The sequence below is a fragment of the Watersipora subatra genome, chromosome 7 (assembly GCF_963576615.1).
Source record: "Watersipora subatra chromosome 7, tzWatSuba1.1, whole genome shotgun sequence".
In the NCBI taxonomy this organism is placed as follows: domain Eukaryota; kingdom Metazoa; phylum Bryozoa; class Gymnolaemata; order Cheilostomatida; family Watersiporidae; genus Watersipora; species Watersipora subatra.
In genome coordinates, this window is record NC_088714.1 from 41,889,843 (window position 1) to 41,913,638 (window position 23,796).

The window sequence follows — 23,796 nt, forward strand, 5'->3', positions numbered from 1 at the left end:
TCTTGTTTTGTTGGTAATAGTATTTCACGAGTGATCGTTTTACCCTATCAACGATTTCTAGTGTATGCTCGTATAGTCTCATGAAAGTCAGTTACGCAGCCAAGGCTCAGATAGTTTCTACAACTCAGTAATGATTGGCACCGTTACTCATTTTTTCTGAAGATTTTACTGGCTATCTTTCCAGTCTATCATACTTACTTTGTCTAAAATGCTGTGGCATTGCACAGCTCATTCTGCTGATGTGACAACTATCAACGCAGCCATGCTAGCTCTAAAGCAACCAACACAACTGATACTATTTACATGGTATTCATACAACCACTACTAGTTCCATGGTTATTCATACAACCACTGCTAGTTCCATGGTTATTCATACATCCACTGCTAGTTCCATGGTTATTCATACAACCACGGCTAGTTCCATGGTTATTCATACAACCATGCTAGTTCCATGGTTATTCATACAACCACTGCTAGTTCCATGGTTATTCATACAACTACTACTAGTTCCAAGGTTACACATGAAAGAAACCTAGGGTGACCCAGAGTGCTTTAGCTGAGAAAATACCATGCAAGTATGTGTTCCATTGTCATGCTATTATGCCTCTGTCAATAGTCATGAGATAAAATTGCTTGAGTACACTTCAGTTAATAGATCACGGTATGAAAGTCAACAACTCATTTTGCTGTTACTTGTCCACTAATAACCTCACATCTTAAAGAAACTTATTACTATCTATATTAGTAGTCGTCATACACCTTGTGTAAAAACATTTTAAATATACACAAGCTGTAATATGTAATCTAATTAACAGCATCCTTGAGCTCAGTCTGAAATGACAGAGTTGAGGTGTGCATGTCTATACACGTAAAAGTGAGAGAGACTTTGTATAACAAGGACGTCTTGTCTTCATAACATTTTACAGAATGTTAGTACATCTACAACTGGACAATCCTCATCCTAGCACTGGTGTTGCCCGGCTGGGCAGTACATGAGCACCCTTGAGCAAGTCACACTCATCAGAGTATGGAACTCCTTTGGAAGGTGGTGAGACAACGAGCCCGGCACAGCATCGAGTCAAGCTTCTCCCAGCTGTCAAGCGTAGCTTGCTGCACTGCCTTCAACTCCTCAACAAGTTCTTTTGCTCCCATCACTTCCTCATTATGCACCTGCAGAACAAAGACTAGTACTGTTGTAAAACTGTAAAACGAGTGTCTAACAGGTTGATACACAATGACCAAGCGACAAGTGTCTGACAGGTTGATACACAATGAGCTATGCAACCAGTGTCTAACAGGTTGATACGCAATGACCAAGCGACAAGTGTCTGACAGGTAGATACACGATTAGCTATGCGACAAGTGTCTGACAGGCTGATACATGATGAGCGATGTGACAAGTGTCTGACAGGTTGATAAATGATGAGCTATGTGACAAGTGTCTGACAGGTTGATACACAATGAGCTATGTGCTTATATAGAATACCTTGAGGAAGAGGGAGAGATAGGAGTGCACCAACTCATAGTCATTCTGGGTCTCAAGTGCCAAACGGGTAACCTGAAGAAAGGCACGGAGGCGGTCAGGCTTCTGGCCAGGTTCTGTTTCCAGGCAAGATATCTCGGATTCTATGGTTGCCAAACCAAAACTCTTCATCAGGGTGAGGTAGGGGCCTGCATCTCCAGCCTCAACGCACTCCACAAGAACTCGGTCTAGTCCTAAATATGATGGTTAAATTTGCATAAACACAAGCATTTTTACCGACGGCCATAGTATTATAGAGCACCATTTTCAGATTGAACCTTTCACCAACACAGCTATGTTTTAAAAGGACCATACCCAGTGTAGCCATGATGCATATCCAATTCAAATTATTGGCTAGAATGACACTCTGATAAAAATGTTTTATAACTAATACCTGAACTAGAAGTAAAGTTTCGTTTCTGTCCATTATCTCCTGTCTTTTCACTTGATTGGTCTATTGCAAACATGGGAACCAATCCTGGGAGAGTAGGTAGGAAGAAGGGAGCTGATTTCTTGAAAGTATAAATAACTATCAGCTGTCATTTACAAAAGAACTTGTAAAATTTTGAACATTAGAAAAATATTATAAATTGAACACCGCACAAACCTGTTTCATATTGGAAATAACAAAAGCTTAAATAATTTTAGAACAGTTGAAAAATTCAGTAATATTTTTATTGCCCAGGGTTGTGACCATTACGCACAAATCGTAACTGCGCATTGACAAATACTCATCGATGCGTCAACCCTGGTATTACTTTTCTGAATGTTTTGACGAATCCTTACTTACAATCAGTGTTTTAAGTAAGATAAATCCTGAGAGATTTATGCAACTTTTATACCTTATCAATATTCTTAAGTAACTTGAAAGAGCTCTCTGAAAATGGTGACAGCGACTCGTTAAATCATTATGGACAACAAGAAACAGGAACTTGATATCCAGTAAGATGAATATTGTTGGTGCTCCATCTGCATATAACTGCTATGCAATGACGGTAAATATAAGTCTGCGATAAAAACGGGTAGTAGCAAACAGTTTACACTAAAACTGATGATTCATCAAAGGTGATTGGAGCTTGATACCATCATGTGTCTCAGGCAACAGACATCTGTGCAGGAACCAAATGGGCTGGTTTCAGCTTAGTGCTAGTATGGCTAACGATGAACTTACACAAAATGTTAGTAGATTTTATCGTAAGCTATTTTTCTATCATTTATGATTGTTTTTGGATATTTGAGGTAATCTTACTGACAGGATGTTTCAAGGTTAAAATCGACAGAGCTTGATCGCCATTACAACGCTCAAGAGAAAATGTGCCGAAATGATGTCACTCGTATCGCCGCTAGATGTCTCTCCCGTTATTGTTATCGGCTATTGCGTTAAAGTTGCAGCGTTACGCATCTCTGTTCTGCCAGTCTCTTTGGGGAGTACAACTTTAGACGCCATAATCACACTTTTGCTTGAACCTGAGTGTTTTAGCCGCGATCAAGTTCTGTCAATTTTAATCTTGAAACATCCTGGCAGTCAGATTACCTCAAACAGCACAAACAATCGCAGATAGAAAAATACTAATTAGCTTTCTTCAAATCTACTAAAGGTTTGTGTGAGTTCAACACTAACTCACATCCATGTTACGATTTAAGTTGCCATTGACAACCAGGTTGCCATTGACAACCAGGTTGCCATTGACAACCAGGTAGGTGTATTACCTCAGTAGTATCTATAATGAGCTCTTCAACAAACCCTAGAATGAATCAGGTAGTAAAAAAGGAGATAACTCCATCTGTACTTTAGGAAGTGATCAGGTGGTAAAGAAAATATGTAGCTCTATCTACTTTATGAAGTGATCAGGTAATAAAGAAGGAGACAACTCCATTTATCTTTTATGAGGTGATCAGGTAGAAAGGAAGCTGATACTACCTGTACTTTGGGTGGTGCACGCAGTCTGTTTCTGTATTTGATGATATCCAACTTTAGGAGGTTAGCCCATCGGCTCTCCGGCAGCAGAGAGAGCGTGATGAGTTCATTAGACAGCTGATCAGCTGATTTAAAATCTCCCTCAAGGTCAGCAAGTTCCTCGCCATCTTGGTTGAGTGCTACCAAACAAGATGTGGATATACATGTATGATCTTTCAAATGTCTCCGAAAAAACTCCAAATTTTCAACATCACATACCGCACATCTGATTGTTATACAGATAGAAAACAAACTTTAATAAGTAAATAGTGATGGCAAGCCGAACATGGTTTACCGAATTGTGAGAAAGGAGACAGAAACCATACACAATAAAATAAGCTTTGCTTGAAACAAGTCTTGGAGGTGCTGATACTTCAGACGCTAAAAGGTTTGTGCCTCTTACCTTTGAGGGAGACATGCATATAAAGACTCTTGTTACTCCAAAGAAAGAGACCAGGCTCTCCGAGCATGCTCACAGCAAGAAATTCTCCGCGTGGTGAAAAATCAAGGGAAACAATTGCCTACAAGTAGGTATATAAAATCATGAAATATGCCTACACCATCAACACACAGTTAAAAATGAGCATCGGTGATATGTTACTGCAGCGACAAATAGAAAATCACTACAAACAACGGCAGAGCAAAGCCAATATTCATCAGATTGAATAATGTGCGCCTGCAAACTTAACGAACGCCAGACCTGCAATCAACAGGTTGGACGTTCAATTCCCAAAAAAGGGTACTGTTGGTGACAGGAATGACATCCAACCTTGAATTGATTTCTGCGACTGGACATGTCTCAACTGGGCATAGTCTAGCGGCTAAGAAACCAAAGGTTTCTTTGACTCAGACATGTCCAGTTCACTCAAAACATGCAGTCTCTGTTTAAAAATATTGCGTGTCTTTAAAAAAGCTGCTTGGTTTTGGTGTCTGAAAAACAAGTTAGATGTCAGAGGTCAAACATGAATACACAAAGCCGAAGGCTTCAATTATCTTTAGTTAGACATGGAGTACCGGTAAACGGTGAAAACTCTGGAATTCATTAATCTGCTCCAACTATTATAGGTATTTGGTTTGTATTGCAAGAGCAGCCATAGTCTAGAGGCTGAGAATGCCTGCAACACCTGAGAACCCCAACACCTGCAAACACAGGTCAGGGTTCAATTCCCAAAAAATGCCTCTGGTAGTGACAGGAATGACATCCAACCATGAATTGTTCTCTACAACTGGCCATGTCTCCAGTCGAGGTTTCCTAACCACTGAACTCAGACATGTCCAGCCAAAATCACATAGCCATTGTTTGTATAACAATACTCTTAAAACACACACAGCCTCTACTTGCCATAAACTAAGCAGACATACTCGCTCTTCGAGGGATTGATCATGCAGCAGTTATTTCTAAAAAGCTCGCATGAGAACAACTGTTATGGGATGAAGACCATGAAGTCGTTTTTGATGGGATTAGCAGTGAATTCTAAAGAGCCCGCATTCTATCTGGTATGAGAACAATGGCTATCGAATGAAGACTCTCTATAGTCTATACCCACAATGCTGAAAGTGATAGCCTTTTGACACGCGCTAGCATATGCTGCCTAGCTAAAGTAACTACCTTCATCACATTGACTCTGTCGATGAGTGATCCGGAAAGCATATCCCAAGTAGAAACAGTACAATCCATAGAGGCGGTCGTTAGCCATTTACCAGAGGAATTAAAGGCCATGTCCGTTATCCTACCGCTGTGTCCTAAACATGAAAAATGAGAGCATTGAAAGTAAATCAGGGATTAGTGTTATGTTATCACATGAGACCTCCTGCATCACAGGCCCTAATATATTTTCTACGAACATATTCATACTAGGAAGTGTAACAGCCCACTCAGTCAAGCCTAAAATGAGTTCAATATAGATTACACACGGTATTAGAATTGCATAACTAAAGTCGGTGTAAAAAGAAACACCACAATCTCTTTCCTACATTAGACTTCTTTCTTTTCAAAACTAGAACTTTGAGCAACATTCGATGTAAAAAACCTTGCAAAGATTTGACGACTTTAAAGATGAGCTTTGCAAAATGTTAGTAGATCTTATCAGAAAGTATTGGTATTTTTCTATCATTTGCGAATGTTTTTGATGCTTCAGGGGACCTGACTGCCAGGATGTGATTCAAGATTAATATCGACAAACTCAATCGTGGTTAAAACGCACAGATCACGTAAAAGTGCGATTAAGACATATATAGTTGCAAAGTGACTGACAGAATAAAGACGTATAGCAACTAGTAACGTCATTTCGCATGCATTTTTTCTGGGTGTTTTAACTGTGATCAAGTTTTGTCAATTTTAATCTTGAAACATTCTGCCAGTCGATCACCTCAAACGTCAACAAAAGTCGCAAATGATAGAAAAATATCGATACTTTCTAATAAATCAATCTATGGTTTTGTGTAAGCTCATCTTTAAGATCACTACAACATCTAAATTTTGAAGACCGAGTCATATGGAAGGGGCCTTTGATGAAACGAATAACCAATCCTCAAACATTTCTACTGCCATGAGCAATATCTAGTTTTCAGGCGGCGTATGGCAGATGCTATAGTACTAGTCGAATCAGTGAACTATAGCAGTATTTGAAAAAAGGTAAATTTGATATGAAACCATAAACATGTAATTTGCACTCTGCACTCTACTAGTTTGTAAGGCTACCCTCAATTTGGTAAACCTATTACATAGATCATAGCAAACTTTGTTACATATAGCCATATCTGACCATGTAAAAACTCATCAGAATTTAATTTTTAAAAGGAATAACAACTCCCACAATTGATTTCCTCTAAGCATGGAAATGCACTGGTTTCCAAGAAAACTCTATTCAAGCAGTTTAGTCAGAGGCATGCTTTCTGGTAGCAAGTTTGAACAACCTAATATTCCCTACGCACCTTGAACCAACAAACTACATGTAAATATAAAGCAAACAACTACTCTCTGATGCCTTATGCGTCTGCTGAAAATAAAACAGACCTGGAAACCTTCGCACAAGCTTCATGGTCTCCAGATCAACTATGACGAGGGAGAAGTCATCCAAAGCTACAGCAACCATGGCGGTTTCCTGGTGAAGCCTTATAAATGAGATTGGAGAGTCAAGTCTGACTGAGCCTGCAACTGTCTTGCTTTTTATGTTCCAAATGATAAGACGAGAGTCGGCGCTGCTGGACACCAACAGTCGTGACATTCCATCAACCGCCATCGACCGCACAGGTCTGTAACGTATAGTACTGAATAGCAATAACAGAGAACTTAATGGTACAATACATAGCTGCCATTGGAGCCAGGGGGAATAACTCTATGCTATAAAATTAGAAGACCTTTGGTATGTGCAAAATTGTTATCTCTCTTGCAATCAGTCAAGGCGAATAAGAGTGCCTATGATAGCAGATCTTCAATCAGCTCGATTACAAGCAGTCGTCTGCTGCGAGTTTCCATCATAAGTTCCTCTTAGCTACATCTTTAGAGCATAGTTTACGACTTCCTTGATTTCATTTACCATCACATAGTGTGAGAGTATAATAGTTGACTGCCAGGAAACAAAGAGTGCACCCATTATTATACCTATAGGGATGGCTCAGGGTCTCTAAGTAAGCCTGTGCAAGGTTGGAAACTGGTACATTACCAAGGTACCAAATCAACTGCAAGTAGTTACAATCACTAGTGTGACATACTACAAATTTTCGAGTTTCGAAATTGTAGTTTTGATCATTGGAATGAGGAGGATGTATTTAAATGATACGCAGAAACAGTCGCACAACTCCCAATTGTTCGTAGCTGACGAGTTTACATGCTATGAAGGATTGTCGCGCAACACTTTAGCTACAGTGGGGCACATATTTTATATCGCGACTGACACTATTAAAATGTGTCTAAGGTCAAATGTCAATGCCAAAACGTGTGAGAAATTTTTCATTCAAATTTGGAGTTATTTTCTAAAATGGTGTTTTAAAAATATTTTAAAATTATTAAAATATTTTTGAAACATGCATTGAAAACAGACCTAGATAGGGGTGCTGTAAGGACGTCACCAATGAAGACGATGAAAATCCAACCTCCGATCGCAAAGATTTGTGCAATAATACGAATATTGATGTTTACATATGATAACACTTCAACAAAACACTTCTTTCATGAAGTGTTTTGTTGAAACACTTAATTTAATTTAAAAGTTGCAGTTGTTTGAAAAAATTTAAAAACCTTTACAGTTGTTTTATTTTTTCTTTTAATTCATTTGAACTGCACAAAATTTTTTTTCTCATGATATGAAGTTTAAAAGTTAGATTAGTAAATGTTGTATGCTAAATAAAAATAAATTTTCTGTCCAAAGACTTTTTTATTACCCGGGCAACGCCGGGCATTAATCTAGTTTATGTACATAAATATACATACCTATAGCAACACTAAATGACAACAAGATATTTCAACCTCTACTATTTAAAAGTTAACCAACTACCAATGCATATTAGTTATGGCATAGTGTCAAATACCAGTTATGGCATAGTGTCGGATATCAGTTACGACATAATGCCGCATGTCAGTTATGACATTTCACATGTCAGTTATGACATTTCACATGTCAGTTATGACATAGTATCGCATATCAGCTATAGCATAGTGTCACATATCAGTTATGGCATAGTGTCATATGTAAGTTATGGCAGTGTCAAATGTCAGTTATGACAGTGTCACATGTAAGTTATACCATAGTGTCACATGTCAGTTATGGCATAGTGTCACATGTCAGTTATGACAAAGCGTCTAATGTCAGGTACCAGAAGGTTATGCTAGTAAGACTCCAAGCCTTGAAAATTCTGTCAAAATTAGCTCACCCTTTGCACGAGCCTTTAAACTGTCCCCGAGAGATTCTTGACTGCATGTTGAACATGTGAATCTATAAGTGATAAAAAGTTGCCAGTAATTAGAAGAGAAGGGCAGGCATCTATCGCTCATCTTCACAGCCGTGTCAACACAGTAGATGTGTGTGGATTGGTTAGTATACTAAACTATGAATTACATCAGTGCAAAAACTTCTTTTCTAGTTACTCAAACCACATGAGGCTCGCAGGTGTGTGTCCCTTTTTTCCATTGTAAGAACAGGTTGAGCAGGCATGTTCCTTTTTCTCTAATGTAATGACAGTTTGAACAGGTGTGTTCCTTTGACTCTAAACTAGTGACATTTTGAGCAGGTATGTCCCTTTTGAACTAATGTAATGACATTTTGAGCAGGTGTGTCTCTTCTGCACTACTGTAATGACAATCTGAGCAGGAGTGTCCCTTTTGCACTAATTTAATAACGTTTTGAACAAGTGTGTCCCTTCTGCACTAATGTAATGACAGTTTGAACTGGTGTGTTTCTTTGGCCCTAACTTAATGACAGTTTGAGCAAGTGTGTCTCTTTTGAACTAATGCAATGACATTTTGAGCAGGTGTGTCCCTTCTGCACTAATGTAATAACATTTTGAGCAGGCTTGTCCCTTCTGGACTAATGTAATGACAATTTGAACAGGTGTGTTCCTTTGGCCTTAACTTAATGACAGTTTGAGCAGGTGTGTCCCTTTTGCACTAATGTAATAACATTTTGAGCAGGTGTGTCCCTTCTGGTAAAATGTAATGGCAGTTTGAACATGCGTGTTCCTTTGGCCCTAACTTAATGACAGTTTGAGCAGGTGTGTCCCTTCTGCACTAATGTAATAACATTTTGAGCAGGTGTGTCTTTTCTGGACTAATGTAATGTCAGTTTGAACAGGTGTGTTCCTTTGGCCTTAATTTAATGACAGTTTGAGCAGGTGTGTCCCTTTTCACTAATGTAATGGCGGTTTCGGTTCTAAATTAAAATTGTTTAGCAATAAATCAAAAGAATAATCCCGATGTATATATCTGGGTGAAAGTCAGCTCTTTCTACAAATATCGTCTGTAAAGTTTCTCGGCAAGTCACTTTCTGCACAAAGTGACTGCATCATAAGCTCATATCTTAACTGTAAACTAAAGCAAATGCACAATAATAATACGAACGAGTACTAATAGAAATAGCAATGATAAAAGAGTGAATGAGACGCACCGAGCCATCTTTGTAACCAAGAAACCCAAAGTGTCCACACGGAGAGAGAGCTGAGCTGATCATTTGGCTAGCCTTATGAGGTGAGAGATGATGAGACAAGGTAGACCTTTTGCTACTCCAGAGGGAGACGGTAGAGCAGGCGCTGTGAACGGTGATTACATCATCCCAATCACTCGCTCGCTTTGACTCACAACAAATCTGTGAGGGATAAACATTTAGAATGTGCAGAGTGATAGTGGGTACTAGTACTGGTTATCATCAATTCTTGAGAATTATTATGGTACTCTGCTCGTTACATCTAGTACAATCACATATAGAAACTGACTTTTCACTTCTTTATCAAAGATATATTACTCTTTGGTACAGCCTGGGTTCCATATACACAGCAAGCACCGGTGGCAGGTTGGCAGGCCTATCGGCGGTGGTATGGGAAGCTATGCACCGAGTACAGCTGGTAACTGCAGGCTGTCAGTACAAGAGTTCAGCGCTGTTCAAATTTCACAAAGAGCCGCAAGCAAAACCTTCCCGAAATGCATCATACAGGTGACGCTCACCACTTTCGAAACGGCATGGCCAGTGGCCATTTTTATGCAATAATCAGCGGCGCTAATAAATATAATCGGTTTATAATAATACAGCGGCAATAATCAGTTTTATGTGAATATATGCCAACGAGCTTAGCGCCGCAAGTGTTTTGCTGCCCGGGATTATCACCGAGGTTTTACGGCCGATATGGTAACCACGCTTGAAGCATACACAAATTGAAGGTTTGTCCAGGAATAGAATTCTAACAGCTTTTTAACCTGTGAAATGAGTGGCATGCAACGCTTGACATCAGCCTTCTTTTTCCAGACAGCCCGTCCCATGCTTTTGCTGTGTCTGTCATGTTCCGTAGAGAATATGAACAGTCTGCAGTCCTGACCAGCGCTGCCGCAAACAAACCATCAAAGGATTCGTTAAACTTGAATTTACAATTAACTTTTTTTTACAAAACTAACCCAAATCACTACAAATCGCATAGGCTGAATGGTATACAAGCTAGTGTTGGTGTTGTTCAGATACTAAAAGACATTCATCTCTACCCACACACTGATAAGGAAAGTTAGAAACTGTTTAGCTCTACAACACTTACCTGATCATGTTTGTATCGTCATAAAAACGCAGATGAGACACTGGTGCTGAGTGGCCTTGTCTTCGATGCAACAGCCTGGCTCCTCCATCCGATTGATCAAATATCCAGACCTTAAGATTGTTATCTGCAGACGATGTCACCATAAGAGGCTGAGCAGCGAGACACTCGAGGCCAGTAACTAGAACACAACATAACATCGATCAAACAATATATTTCAACCCAACAGAAGTTTGTTGGGCTGAATGCCCTCAATGCCTGATAATTAATTGAGTAAATTGCTGCCCTACCAATTTGTCATTCCTTTAAAAAAAGTATCGCAAATGGAGAAAATTGCAGCACCTAAGAGGTGTTTAATTCATATTCTATGTACTTGCCAAGCACTTATGCTCTTGTTGAACTACCTGGTTATAGTGGTTATTCGCATGTGATCATTTACCCGTAGCTTGATGTTTTAAAAAAAATATGTTAAAATTATGTTAAGCTGATGAATGGCAAATAGAGGCAAGCACAACAACTTATCTCACACGTGAATCAGAAAGGGCTTGTAGCAGTTCTTCATTCCTTGCAGAATATACAAACTGGGAAATGATTTAATTTTATAAGGATCAATTTTTAAAGGAAGCTATAGAGGAGCAATGCTCTAATTATGGAGAGGTAGTAACTGGGTTTGATCTTATAATTGGTCACTAAATTATCTGTGCACGATATGGACCCAATCAACATAGTTTTATATTCTCTTTGGTCTCGTTACACCTTGAATAACTGTATGAGGCAGCTACATAAAATAAAACAGAAAAATTACTAATAATCATGCTGTATCTGATCAATGATATACAACCCCCCCCCCCCAAAGAATAGGCGACGGGCATCATGTGGGCGGAGTTTAATGATCGAGCTCTGTCGGGATGAACACGGCACCTGTTATATATTCATTCTGTAACACGTTCAGGAATAAAGAATCACAGGCTAAATAGACTACTAGAAGTTATAGCTACTGGAAGCTACAGCTTAGACGGCTATTAGGCTACGGCTTAGACGTCTAGAAGACACGTGACCCCCCATCGCTATATAACGACAGGAGACCAAGCTGACGGTCTCTTGTGATCAGGAGTTCACGGTGAGTGCTTTATTGCTCCCCCAGCAATATAACATGGTCGTCGTAGGCAGGATTGTTCGGGGAGAATTGTGATCGGTGATACGTTATTATATTGTGGTGTAGTGGTGAATAACTAGTGATATCGGCGATCGATAGTGGTGATACAGTGGTTAGTGATTTTCCGTGGTGTATTTTCTGTGATAAGTGGGAGACACTATACAAGGTGAGTGGTGATTACATTGTTATAGAAGTTCCGAAGGGTGTTCGGAGGTAAGTTTAAGCTATTTTTGAATATGGCTAGAAATTTGAATTTTAATGACTTTCCGAAACTAGTAATTAATAGCGATGATGTTGGTGGATCATGGAAAAATTGGTTAAATGAGTTTGATCTAAGCGTTGAAATGATCACACTGAGATTAGGTGAAGAAAAAGTTACAATAGAGGGCGAGGAAGAAACTGTTGATGTATTTAGAGGTAGAATGAAATTAGTATCTTTGTTGAATGCCGTGGGTAAGGCAGGTAGAGCAGCTTTGACATCTTTAGGTTTTGATCAAAAAAGTGCAACTTCTACATACGAGGGAGCCATGGAACTTTTGAAAACTGTTTATGAATCTGAAGAAACTGTTTATGTTAAAACAATGAAATCTGTAACCGCTAGTCAGGCTATAGGAGAAAATGAAAATGACTATTTATTACGAATTGAAGATTTAAGTAGAAAAATGACTTTTGGAACTGAACATGATGCTTTGAGACAAGAATTTGCTTTAGCTATTGCAGTTAGCGGGTTGAGAGAATCTTCTCTTCGATCCCAGCTGATGCAACAAAATAACTTGAATTGGACTAAGTTTTCAGGTATCTTGAGAGCTAAAAAAATAGCTAGAGATTCAGAAAGAGCTATGGAAACTGTTAAAGCAGGCAATTTTAATGTGAAATTGAAAGTAGATGCAGTAGAAAACAAATCAGAGGTCAAATATAGCCAATTTAAATTTGACTGATTCGGATAATGAGAAAGAAATGAATAGAGTATCTTCTAGAAACAAATATAAATCTAGAGGGTATGGTAAGGATAAGAAGTCAAATAAATACGATAAAGACTATAGTAAAGTTAGAAGCTCTAGAGACTATAGTAGTTCATCTAGGGATTCTGTTAGAGAGAGACCACTTGAATGGCGTAGGAGAAGTAGAGACAGGTATTCCCCGAGGAGATATGATGATAGATCTAGCAAAAATTCTAGACGGTATCCATCTCCAGGGGCAGATAAATGCTATGGTTGTGGGGTGAGAGGACATGAAATCAGATTTTGTCCAGAGGTAAGATGCTTTTTTGTGCTACCAAAGGGCACACAATTAAGGACTGCAAGGTACGTAGGAGTCAAAGGAGAGATAGGTACGAAAGTAATGGAAGTAGTGAAGGTAGAAGAAGTTCTACTCCCAGAGTAAGGTTTTCTGAGTCTAGTAATAGCAGCTGACTAGACGAGAAATTTGTCAGAAATTTATCTGTAAATGGTAAGGATATGGAATTTACTTTTGACACAGGAGCTGATGTGTCCACTATGACTGAGAAAGCTAGTAGAAAGCTTGGTTTGAATTTAAAAGAACCCGAGCAAATTTTGAATGGAGCTGATGGAAATAGATTGAATGTTTTAGGAGTAGCTGATGTAGCTATTAAAAGTACTTACAGAGCTATTGATACTTCTGTTTACATACTTAAAGGTTCCAGAAGAAATCTTTTAGGTATGCCCAAGATTAAGAAGTTGAATTTGTTAGCAGTTATTAATGCTTTGTGTGCTGATGAATTTGACCCTTTGAAGGAATTTCCTAAGACCTTCGAGGGACTAGGAACAATGCCTGGTATTTTTAGTATTGACATAAATAGGAATGCTGAACCCGTTAGATTGTACGCACCTAGGCCTATTGCAGCAGGCTTGCGTGAAAAAGCTAAAAAAGAAATTGATAAAATGTTGGAAAGTAAGGTTATAGAACCTATAGAAAAAGCAACTGATTGGTGTTCTGGTCTTACCATTGCTCCAAAACAAGGTGGTAAGATTAGAATGTGTGTAGATTTGACCAATTTGAATAAATGTGTTAGAAGGGAAGTATATCCTTTACCTAGGATATCAGACATGTTGAGTAAATTGGCAAAAGGAGTTATGTTTTTTAAACTTGATGCTAGCTCTGGATTTTGGCAAGTTAGACTAGATAAGAAATGCAAAGAATTGACAACTTTTGTAACCCCATGGGGTAGATTTTGCTTTAAGAGAATGCCTTTTGGGATATCTTCAGCCCCTGAATTTTTTCAGAGGGAAATGGAAAAGATATTGAAAGGCTTAGACGAAATTGTATGTTTGATGGACGACATTTTAGTTTACGGTAAAACTGTAACCGAACATTGGCAACGTTTACATAAAGTTTTAAATAGAATTGAGAAGTCTGGAATGACTTTGAGGAAAGAAAAATGTGAATTTGGATGTACCGAGGTGAGGTTTTTAGGACATTTGGTTAGCAGGGCTGGTATTAAACCAGACCCAAGTAAAATAAAAGCTATAGTTGAAATGAAGCCTCCGAGGAGCAAAAAGGAAGCCAGGAGATTTAGCGGAATGGTTAATTATTTGATGAAGTTTAATAAAAGGTTAGCTGAGTTATGTACTGCGATTTATGGAGTAACGGGTAGTAAATCAGAATGGTATCGGGGTCCTGACCAACAAGAAGCTTTTGAAACTGTTAAGAAAGAAATTTCTAATAGTCCAGTATTATGTACTTTCGAGATAAATGCTAAACATAGAGTTTCCGCTGATGCTAGTAAAAATGCACTAGGTGCAGTTTTGCTGCAGTATAACGAGGAAGGTGCGTGGCAACCTGTAGAATACGCTTCTAGGAAAATGACTGAAACTGAAGGTAGATATGCCATGGTCGAAAAGGAAGCTTTAGCTACGACATGGGCATGTGAGAAGTTTGATTACTATTTAGTTGGTAGAAAATTTGAAATAGAGACGGACCATAAGCCTTTAATTGCGATTTTAGGTAAAAAGGATTTGTCTAAACTACCTGTAAGAGTACAACGTTTTAAGTTAAGACTAATGAGATATGATTATGATATTTTTCACACTCCTGGAAAAGATATGTTCATTGCTGATTTGCTTAGCCGTCTGAACAGTGGTGCTGTTTGTGATGAGGTAAGTAAAGCTGTTTGTAATAAGGTAGAAGCTTATGTTAACTCGATAGTTTCTTCTTCTGCATATGGGGACGTTAAAGAAGAGAAACTAAGAGAAGAGGTTAGTAAAGATTCAGATGCTCTCAAGTGTATAGAGTATTTATATTCTGGTTGGCCATCTGAATTGGATGGTTCTAGTAAAGAACTGATAGGTTTATATGGATCTAGAGAGAGATTAAGTATTTATAATAATATATTGTTATATGACTCTAGGCTGTATATTCCTAAGTCATTAAGACCGCAGTATTTGGAAATTTGTCATGAAGGTCATCAAGGCATAACGAAATGTCGCAGACGAGCCCAGCGTCATTTTTGGTGGCCTGGTTATAGTAAGGAGATTGCAGATTATATAAGTAGATGTAATGTTTGCATTATGCATGGTCAAGTTAAACACCAGCCCATGTATGAAGCAGAAATGCCTTCTAAACCATGGGAGATGATAGGTTCGGATATACTTGTGTTTGATAACGAATATTATCTGATAGCTATAGACTATTATTCGAAGTGGATAGAATGTCTGCATATAGAATCTCAAACTGCGAGAGAGATAATTCGAGTACTCAAGTATCTGTTTTCTCGATTTGGTATACCCAACGTTATCAGGTCTGATAATGGAACTTGTTATGCTAGTAAAGAATTTAGAAACTTTGGAGAGAAAATGGACTTCATTCTAACTACTAGTAGCCCCCGGTATCCTTGTTCTAATGGTTTAGCAGAAAGCGCCGTAAAAATTGTTAAAGGATTATGGGAGAAAAGCCAAGATAAAGATGTGGCTTTGTCTGCGTATAGGACTACACCTTTGGCTTCAGGATATACGCCAAGTGATCTGATTTTTGGTCGATCTATTAGATCAAATTTGGGCTTCCCATATGAAAGTGATGTAGACTATGAACTGTTTGAAGAAAATGAAATTAGACGTAAAAAGAAAATTAAGAAACGGTGGGATAAAAAGTATAGAGTTTCAAAGTTAGACGAGTTAAAACCTGGTCAAATGGTTTATGTAAAAGCTCCTACCGATGTAGGTTCAAGAGGTATAGTTTTAAGAAAGGATAAATCCCCTGAAAGTTACTGGGTCAATGTAGGCATGAGTGAAATACGCAGAAATAGAAAACATTTGTTTTTGTTGAATTCTGATGACGAGAACACATCGTCTGACTCTTCTGAGGAAAATTGTCTTTCCTTGGATAGCTACTCCTCAAAAGAGGGCAACTCTGAAATAGTAGAAAATGCCAACGGTTTATCTGAAAGTCAGGAGAACATGATCCCTGATTTAGAGAACCTTGAACAGGGGGAGGAAACTCCTGGTGTGGCTGAGCACGTGGAGGAAACTCCTGGCATCAGTGAACACGAGGAGGAAACCTCTGTTGTTGAGAATAGACTCGTTCCAGGAAATAGTAATGATTTGCCTAGAAGAAATTCTAGAAGTAAATTTGTGCCTCTTAGTAGAGAACCTGTTGTCACTAGCTCAGGTCGAGTTAGTAAACCACCTAAGAAATATGGTATGGGATATTATAAATGACCTTGTTTATAGTTTCAGATTGATATCAGACCAATCTTACTTCTCTATCACTTATGAAGAGTGCTGGCGATTCGCCGGGAGGTGGTGGTGCCGAGAGCGGCGGTGCAGGTAGAGGCAGGGGTAGAGGTGTGAAGGTGACGAGGGATTCAGAAGGTAACACAGTGTTTAGTAAGCAGAAGGGGAGTGAGTCGGGTAAGAACGAGAGCGAAGGTAAGAAAGAAGTGTACGGTAAGCCAGGTAACATCAAGTGTGTTGTCTGCAAAAGCTTTAGAGACCACTATGCTGCTCAGTGTCCTGGATTTATTTGTTATAATTGTAAAGGTCAAGGACATTATGCGGTAGATTGCAAGAAGACATTGTGTAGATTTTGTGGAAAGTTAGACCATGGACTTGAAGGTTGTACTCTTGGTGGGTCTTCCTATAGAGATATTGCAGCAGGTATTAAGCGTAGGGTAAAGGAGAGTAACAATAGGGGACCGGATTTTAAGTTGAAGAAGCCTAGTTCCGAGTTTACCCTTTGTTGCTAAGATGGATAGTTTTGTAGAAGAGATGGAGTCAGAGTCTGTTTCGACCGAGGCTGCCATCGAGCAGAGGAAAGCTATGCTCTTGCATAGGAGGAGACAAGTAGAGGAGCAGTACAAGCGCGCATTGTCTGCTATAGAGAAGGACGAGAGAGAGTTGGAGGAGGAGATTGAGAGTGAGAAGGAGTATAGAGAGGCTCTGTTGCACTTGGCTGCTGTAAAGCAAAAGAGGGCTCAGAGGAGGGGTGCAAGGAGCGCGAGTTCCGTAACAACTACTAGAAAGGAGAGTAAGGTTGAGGAATCCAAAGAGGAGATCCAACCTGAAACCTCCGTTGTGAGAGTAGTCCCTAGCAGAGATGCTAGTTGTGAGGAGAGTAAGGTTGAGGAACCCAAAGAGGAGGTCCAACCTGAAAGCTCCGGAAAGAGTGGCAACGACGACCAGCTTGCTGGTTCTGAGCCAAAAGTTCAGAGTGGCAATGACGACCAGCTTGCTGGTTCTGAGCCAAAAGTTTCAGATAACCTGGTGGCAATGGAGGAGGAGCATGAGAAGGCCGATTGGTATGGGGATACTGCCAGTGTGGAGGAAAGTGATTTGCTAAATGGAGATGAGGTAGATTGAGATGGACTGGGGTGCGATTAAAAACTGTTAAATTTGCGATAACTGATGACTGAAGGAAAGACGAGTAAGTAAACAGAATATTGGGTGAGTAGAGAGATATTTATCTCATCTTCGAAACGGTAACTATGATTTGAAGCTTTTGTGATTATCTAACCTGCTTGGCTTGATAACCCTGCTTCATTGAATTTAACGCTCCTCTTGAGAGATTATTTGTTCTGCTAATAGTGGTTGCACTTGGGTAAATTTGAGTGTATTGGAATTAGAGTTCGTATTTGGATTTTAGATTAAGCGGTGTAGTCTTGAAAAAAAAGGGCATGTTATATATTCATACTGTAACACGTTCAGGAATAAAGAACCACAGGCTAAATAGACTACTAGAAGTTATAGCTACTGGAAGCTACGGCTTAGACGGCTATTAGGCTACGGCTTAGACGTCTAGAAGACACGCGACCCCCCATCGCTATATAGCGACTGGAGACCAAGCTGACGGTCTCTTGTGATCAGGAGTTCACGGTGAGTGCTTTATTGCTCCCCCAGCAATATAACAGCACCCGAACAAATAAATATGCTGAATAAAGCCTTTTGTAAATTTAAAATATTATGAGCAATAGTGGTTATTTTACTGATCTGTTGGTTTCATTTTGTTGTCAAATAAATCTAGTTGCCCAATATTGTCACCCTTAAAGATCAGTCAGTTGCCATTCACAAGCATTCGTGAAATTAATAGTTGCCATTGTGAAACAGCCCAAATTTGGTTTTATATGTAGATTTTGAGTATGACAACTACTGTAACACTGCCCAGCTTTGCCTGATGTCTCATCTTATTGGCCAGGTCAAACAATATGACAACGATGAAAGACTTTGTCATTTTATATTAGGGGTAGCAAAATATTAATAAAAAACTAGAGAAAAAAGGACGTCGTTCGGGTGATTTCGGGTAAATTATATTTAACTTTAAGCATGTACTACGATTCTTAAAATTCTCAAAATTGATAAAAAATCGGTAATTTAAAATGTTTTATTTTCCATGGATCCTAGTATATTGCTAAAATTGAAAAGGGAAAGAAAGAATTACGTGTTTGCGGCCTACAGGTTTTGTTGTTTTGTACTACAAACCGGAAATCAGTTATTATCCGCGATCGATACATATAGGCAATAAAAATCTAGACCAAAAAACCTAACAAAGCAATGCGACCGCTTCGCGAAAACTGTGTTAGACCCAAAACCCAGGCTACTACAATCCTAACAGAGCTCGATCCTTAAACCCCGCCCAAATGATAGCCGTCGGCTATCCTTAGGGTTTATATCATTGATCTGATAACGTGGTTATATACATGTATATTTATACATACTTATTTAAATTAATAAAGAACATGTGGCAGATGGTAACATCAATACTGTGCACATACCTGATGCATCATGAGCGTCTCGAATCTGACTGGACAATCGTTTATCATCTAGGTTCCAGACAGCTAGATGGCCGGGAGAAGATCCACTGATCATCACAGGAATTCCATCAGTGCGAAAAGCAAGCCCTGTTACAGGGCCCCAATCCTGGGTGAATTTCATTATTACTTCATCAAATTTTATGTTTTGGATGTAAATGTCTCCACTATCTAAACCAATGCCGATAACATCCACAGCAGGTGCTTGTTTTATGACTGTCACAGCATGGCCCCAACCAGAAAACTCATAAACCTTCTTGTTTGTCTTGATATTCCAGAGTTGCAGAGAACCTTGGACACTTGCCAAAAGTGCTTTATTGACATAAGTAGCCGGATGCAGGGCGGTCGATATTTGAAATACTTCATTGCTGAAGTTCATCTCAAAATATGCTTCTTGTGTCTCTATTGACCAGACTATTAGATGACTGCTTTCATCCACTGATAAGAAATGCTTTCCAAAAGCTACTAATGTATGAACTTCATATTTGTGTTTTTTAAACTCAAGTACATCTTGCTTGTTCCTGTCAATTCCTCGAATGTTGGTTCCCACAGCGATGTAGATGCGGTTGCCGCTAGCTAGCATGCAGGTTATATCAGAATCTTGGGGGTCACTGACTCTGCTGATTCCTAATTTGGAGGCATTATATATGTGATACGACTTCCCAACGCATGTTACTATGAAGTTCTCCTTTAGTCTTTCATGGTACATGATTTGTGGAGGAATGTGGTTTGTGTAATATCCAAGCGCTCGATAGCTTTCAAAGAGTTTACTGCCTTCCATTCTTGACTGGCACTGCAATCAGTACTCATTAGTCTTATTACAGAAAGGCTACAGACAACCAATGTAAATGTGCATAGGAGGCACAGAATAATGATCTACATTGACAAATAACTTCTGTGACTGTCTTGGTCAAGTGAGATACCTTTGGGATAGTTTTCAAAATAGGGGGTGTAATTAGATAGTTAGTATTATTTGATAATGTTTACAATTAAACTGCAAGCAAAAGAAGACTCAACTTTTAGCAATAGCTGAATGCATGAAACATTAAAATATTGCTATATATCATTATATGTGTATCTGTGATTGTACAGCATTAAATATAACTGAGTATTTTTATGCGCAGTCAAGTGTCAGATATTTGGCCACATCTGAATCTTTTACTATACAACAAGAAGTTTGAGAGAAAAACTCAAACTTCGTGTTGTATAGTAAAAGGTTCAGATGTGGCCAAATGTCTGACACTTGAATGTGCGTAAAAAACTGAGTTATATTTAAGTAAACCTCCCTCTTTACTATACAACACGAAGTTGGAGAGAAAACTCAAACATCGTGTTGCATAGTAAAAGATTCAGATGTGACCAAATGTCTGACACTTGACTACGCGTAAAAATACTGAGTTATATTTAAGTAAACCTCCCTCGTTACTATACAACACGAAGTTGGAGAGAAACTCTACCTCACTGAGTAAAATACATTCCAACATGTCTCAAAATTTTTTAAAACATTCGAATTAGATAATCAATAATAAAGCTGGCAGAACTAGCAAAAATGTGAAAATAACAACATGAGAGTGATTTAAACCTCATTCAGCATAAGTCACAGCGAGTTACTTTTGTATTTTGATCTCTCATTGTAACTTCACACCTAGACATCAAGTCTACACTTCCATTCAATAGTCTTTAAAATAAGGTAACAATAAATAAACTTCTTTTTATACATCATTACAGCATTAAATTGGACTGTCCAAATATTACAGGTTTTACATAAATTTACATATTGCATTTACTTTAATCCTATGGGACTTATGGGCGTGAAACTTCAGTTTTAATGTTTTCTCGCTTTAAAACTGTATATAAGGTTACCCGGCGTCCTAAATTGCGCTTTACGCTGATTTAATACACTAGTAAAAATGAATTATTTACATATTTACTAATTGCACCCATACATTCATTAAAAACTGACAGTTTTGAACATATTGCATGCTGCAAGAGATGTTTATCCAATGGCAGATGTGTACAGAGATAGAGCCTGATGCAAATTACAGGACTGAGTTATTCTTAAAAATAGATGTGTTTTTCATTGTGGTAGTTTATATCGCTATGGTATAGTTTATACCGGTAGGTTATACCGCTTGGCATGAAATGAGGACGTTATATCCAGTTTCAGCAGTTTTTAAAATATTATTTGAGACTTCGAGTTGCCATTTTGCTTTGGATAACTGCCATTTGCATTTGCTGGGTCACTTCTCATGTCTTACACTGTGCTGTGGTATAAGCGCCTATCACATTGCATAACATTTAGCGCTATAACTGTCTTAAGGGTGGAACGGTTTTTCTTAGGCAATAGAATCATGCCACATGATCTGGATCATGAATTATAACCAAAGTTCTTTTTAGTAGAACCATTAGCTAAGACCATATTTTGCGTTATCGTGAGCTGATCGTGAACTGATCTGCCTTATCCTTGCCGAAGCTCAGATATATCAGATTCCCTACCAACACAGAATCTTTTCTTTGCAACGGTTGGTAGATCGTGTTGCTGGCCTCGATCAACACTCACTAAAAAATCTACACTTAAAGTGGGCTGTGTGCATAATAGACGGAGTGACTAAGTAAAAATTTGCTCCTTATATTAAACAAGTATTACAGATTTCTGTACACTTTCCTTTTACAAAGTTTTGATAATAATTTTAATCATGCAGGAATTATAAGACGTCCATTAAAAACTCGTATAATTTACTGCCTCAGGCCCGTATTCTCTGTGGCAGCTGGCTGGCTGAGCTACCCCAACTTTTTGGTGATTTTCGGTGGCTAAGTACTAAAAATTGCAGTCGAAGCGCATTCACTTGGAATATTTAACAACTAATTTTCTAGCAACTAGTGTTCCATATTTATGGTGTTTTTGCCAAATGAGTCATCTTGTGAGACTTTGTTAAGACTCGGAAACTGAACTTAATTGCTTATAGTGGGGGTAGGAAGGAGACCCCAAACTTGCTCTTTTCTTATCATAACATGACCAAATCATAACAACATTGAGGAGCACTATGGGGCAGGCTAAATAATTTTTTAATATTACACATGTATAAAGATGTTGAAATAGATACAGAATCAGTTATAAAAGATTTCTGGCATGGACACATTGACAGAACAACTGCTATTGCAATAAAAAAGTAACATATCTTGTTCTGTTAAGGTCCCTTACAGAAATCTGTTATATCAGGAGTTTTTATTGTAATTTTATTATCGTTCGTTGAATAAAAAAAGCTTTGCCTTCCATAAACCATAAGCAATATATTTGTAGATTTTGATGTTTACAATTGATTGAATTTATGCATACTTTGAGGGTTGTTGATACTTAAAACGTCCAGAGCTTCGAGACGCTGCCCCGAACCCGTTGGGGGCTTACACCGCCCCAAAAACCCTAGGTGTTCATAACTAGTCGTCTAACATTTGCCACCCCAAATTGTAACCAGGGAATACAAGCCTGAACTGCCTGGTAACAAAATTGATAAACTAACAAATTCACTTTCCAAAAGGTGCTAGTGTTAATAATCAAAGTTATATAGGTTTGTGTGGCAAACTCATTCTTGCTGCTCACTCCTCATCCCTTTGGTTAATTTGTGTTAACTTCTGATGACTTAAACAACTTAAACATGAGATAGCTTGGGTAGTGATGTTATCTAAACTTCATTAAATATATTTCACAAAACTAAAACAAACAATAAGTTTTAAATATACCAAAAAGTCGAAATGTTATACTTAATAAGGCTCGGTTACAAAACTTTTACCACGCGTCACAAGCTTGATAGCGAACACATTAAATTGGCTATGTGGACAGTGCTAACGAACAGTTGAGTGCCGTATTCAAAAGAAGCTGATAAGTAAACTTTAGTAAATTAATGCACGGCCTGAGCTCGTCTCAAATAGAAATTACAGACCTAAGTGGAAATATTTATATCAAGTTGTCATCTCCAAAAACGCATGTGCCGCACACAGCGGAAACGATAATTGGTATAAAAAATTTCATTGGAACGGCTAAAAGACCTATTTGACGCATTTATTGAAATACATGCGCCTCAGCTTCATTGTATGCCTCAGAGCACGCAGTCACACGTCCAATGGAAGCGCATATGTATGGGCAAGCGTCGTTTAGGGATGCTCCATGAACGGCGCTGTATGTGGGAGCTCGCTAGTATCCAAAAACAGTCGCGCCCACTATTTTTGGACAAGCTATGATGTAGAGACTACAACATTAACAAACAAAGATGTCTCCCATTCGCAGTTGCTCTAAAATTGATCGTTATATGATCCATTTGAAAGAAGACAAAATTCCCTACAAGTTGATAACAATAATTTTATAAATTAAAGTGACCTTTTGAAGCTCAAATCAAAGCACAACTCTTACCTAGGTTGGCATATACCTTATATAGCTTAAACCCTGATAGGTTTTGCATCTGCAACCAGTTTCTGGTTTGGGTTTTTAGAAGAATTATATGTTTTGATGTATGTGTAAGAACCCTAAGTGCTGCTGCTAAACAATCAACATATACAACAGCATAAGGGCTGGCGGCATTATTCATTTGAATACTGTATGTGGATGCCTCTCCTCACCCTGTCCATCTGACAAGCGAGCGAGGTACTTATCAACTCTAGCAAGAGCAAAGTTGCAATTG

The 23,796-nt window shown here is 38.6% G+C and overlaps 1 protein-coding gene across 2 annotated transcripts; it reads right to left on the reverse strand.

Annotated features, from left to right (window-relative positions):
* Positions 1-695: 695 nt before the first annotated feature.
* On the reverse strand, positions 696-23,113 carry LOC137399535 (WD repeat-containing protein 36-like). Of its 2 annotated transcripts, none has more exons than XM_068085693.1 (13): positions 23,062-23,113; positions 19,088-19,916; positions 10,713-10,890; positions 10,384-10,459; positions 9,581-9,778; positions 8,352-8,413; positions 6,496-6,734; positions 5,089-5,222; positions 3,883-4,000; positions 3,444-3,619; positions 1,917-2,034; positions 1,487-1,716; positions 696-1,170 (listed from the first exon to the last, which is right to left on the reverse strand). In XM_068085693.1, exons 2-13 carry the CDS (start codon positions 19,902-19,904, stop codon positions 1,021-1,023), a joined length of 2,496 nt encoding a protein of 831 aa, XP_067941794.1. In that variant the 5' UTR covers positions 19,905-19,916; positions 23,062-23,113; the 3' UTR covers positions 696-1,020. The 2 variants fall into 2 exon arrangements, with proteins under 2 accessions (XP_067941794.1, XP_067941793.1); XM_068085692.1 differs by having other exon boundaries at positions 10,384-10,507.
* Positions 23,114-23,796: the final 683 nt, after the last annotated feature.

Excerpts from the sequence above, each read along its gene's own strand:
- LOC137399535 (XM_068085692.1), bottom strand. The coding sequence starts at position 19,904 with ATGGAAGGCAGTAAACTCTTTGAAAGCTATCGAGCGCTTGGATATTAC. Across the intron at positions 10,508-10,712 it reads GACGATACAAACATGATCAG|CGCTGGTCAGGACTGCAGAC; the intron begins GTAAGTGTTGTA and ends TGTTTGCGGCAG. Across the intron at positions 6,735-8,351 it reads TTTAAAGGCTCGTGCAAAGG|ACCTGTGCGGTCGATGGCGG; the intron begins GTGAGCTAATTT and ends TATACGTTACAG.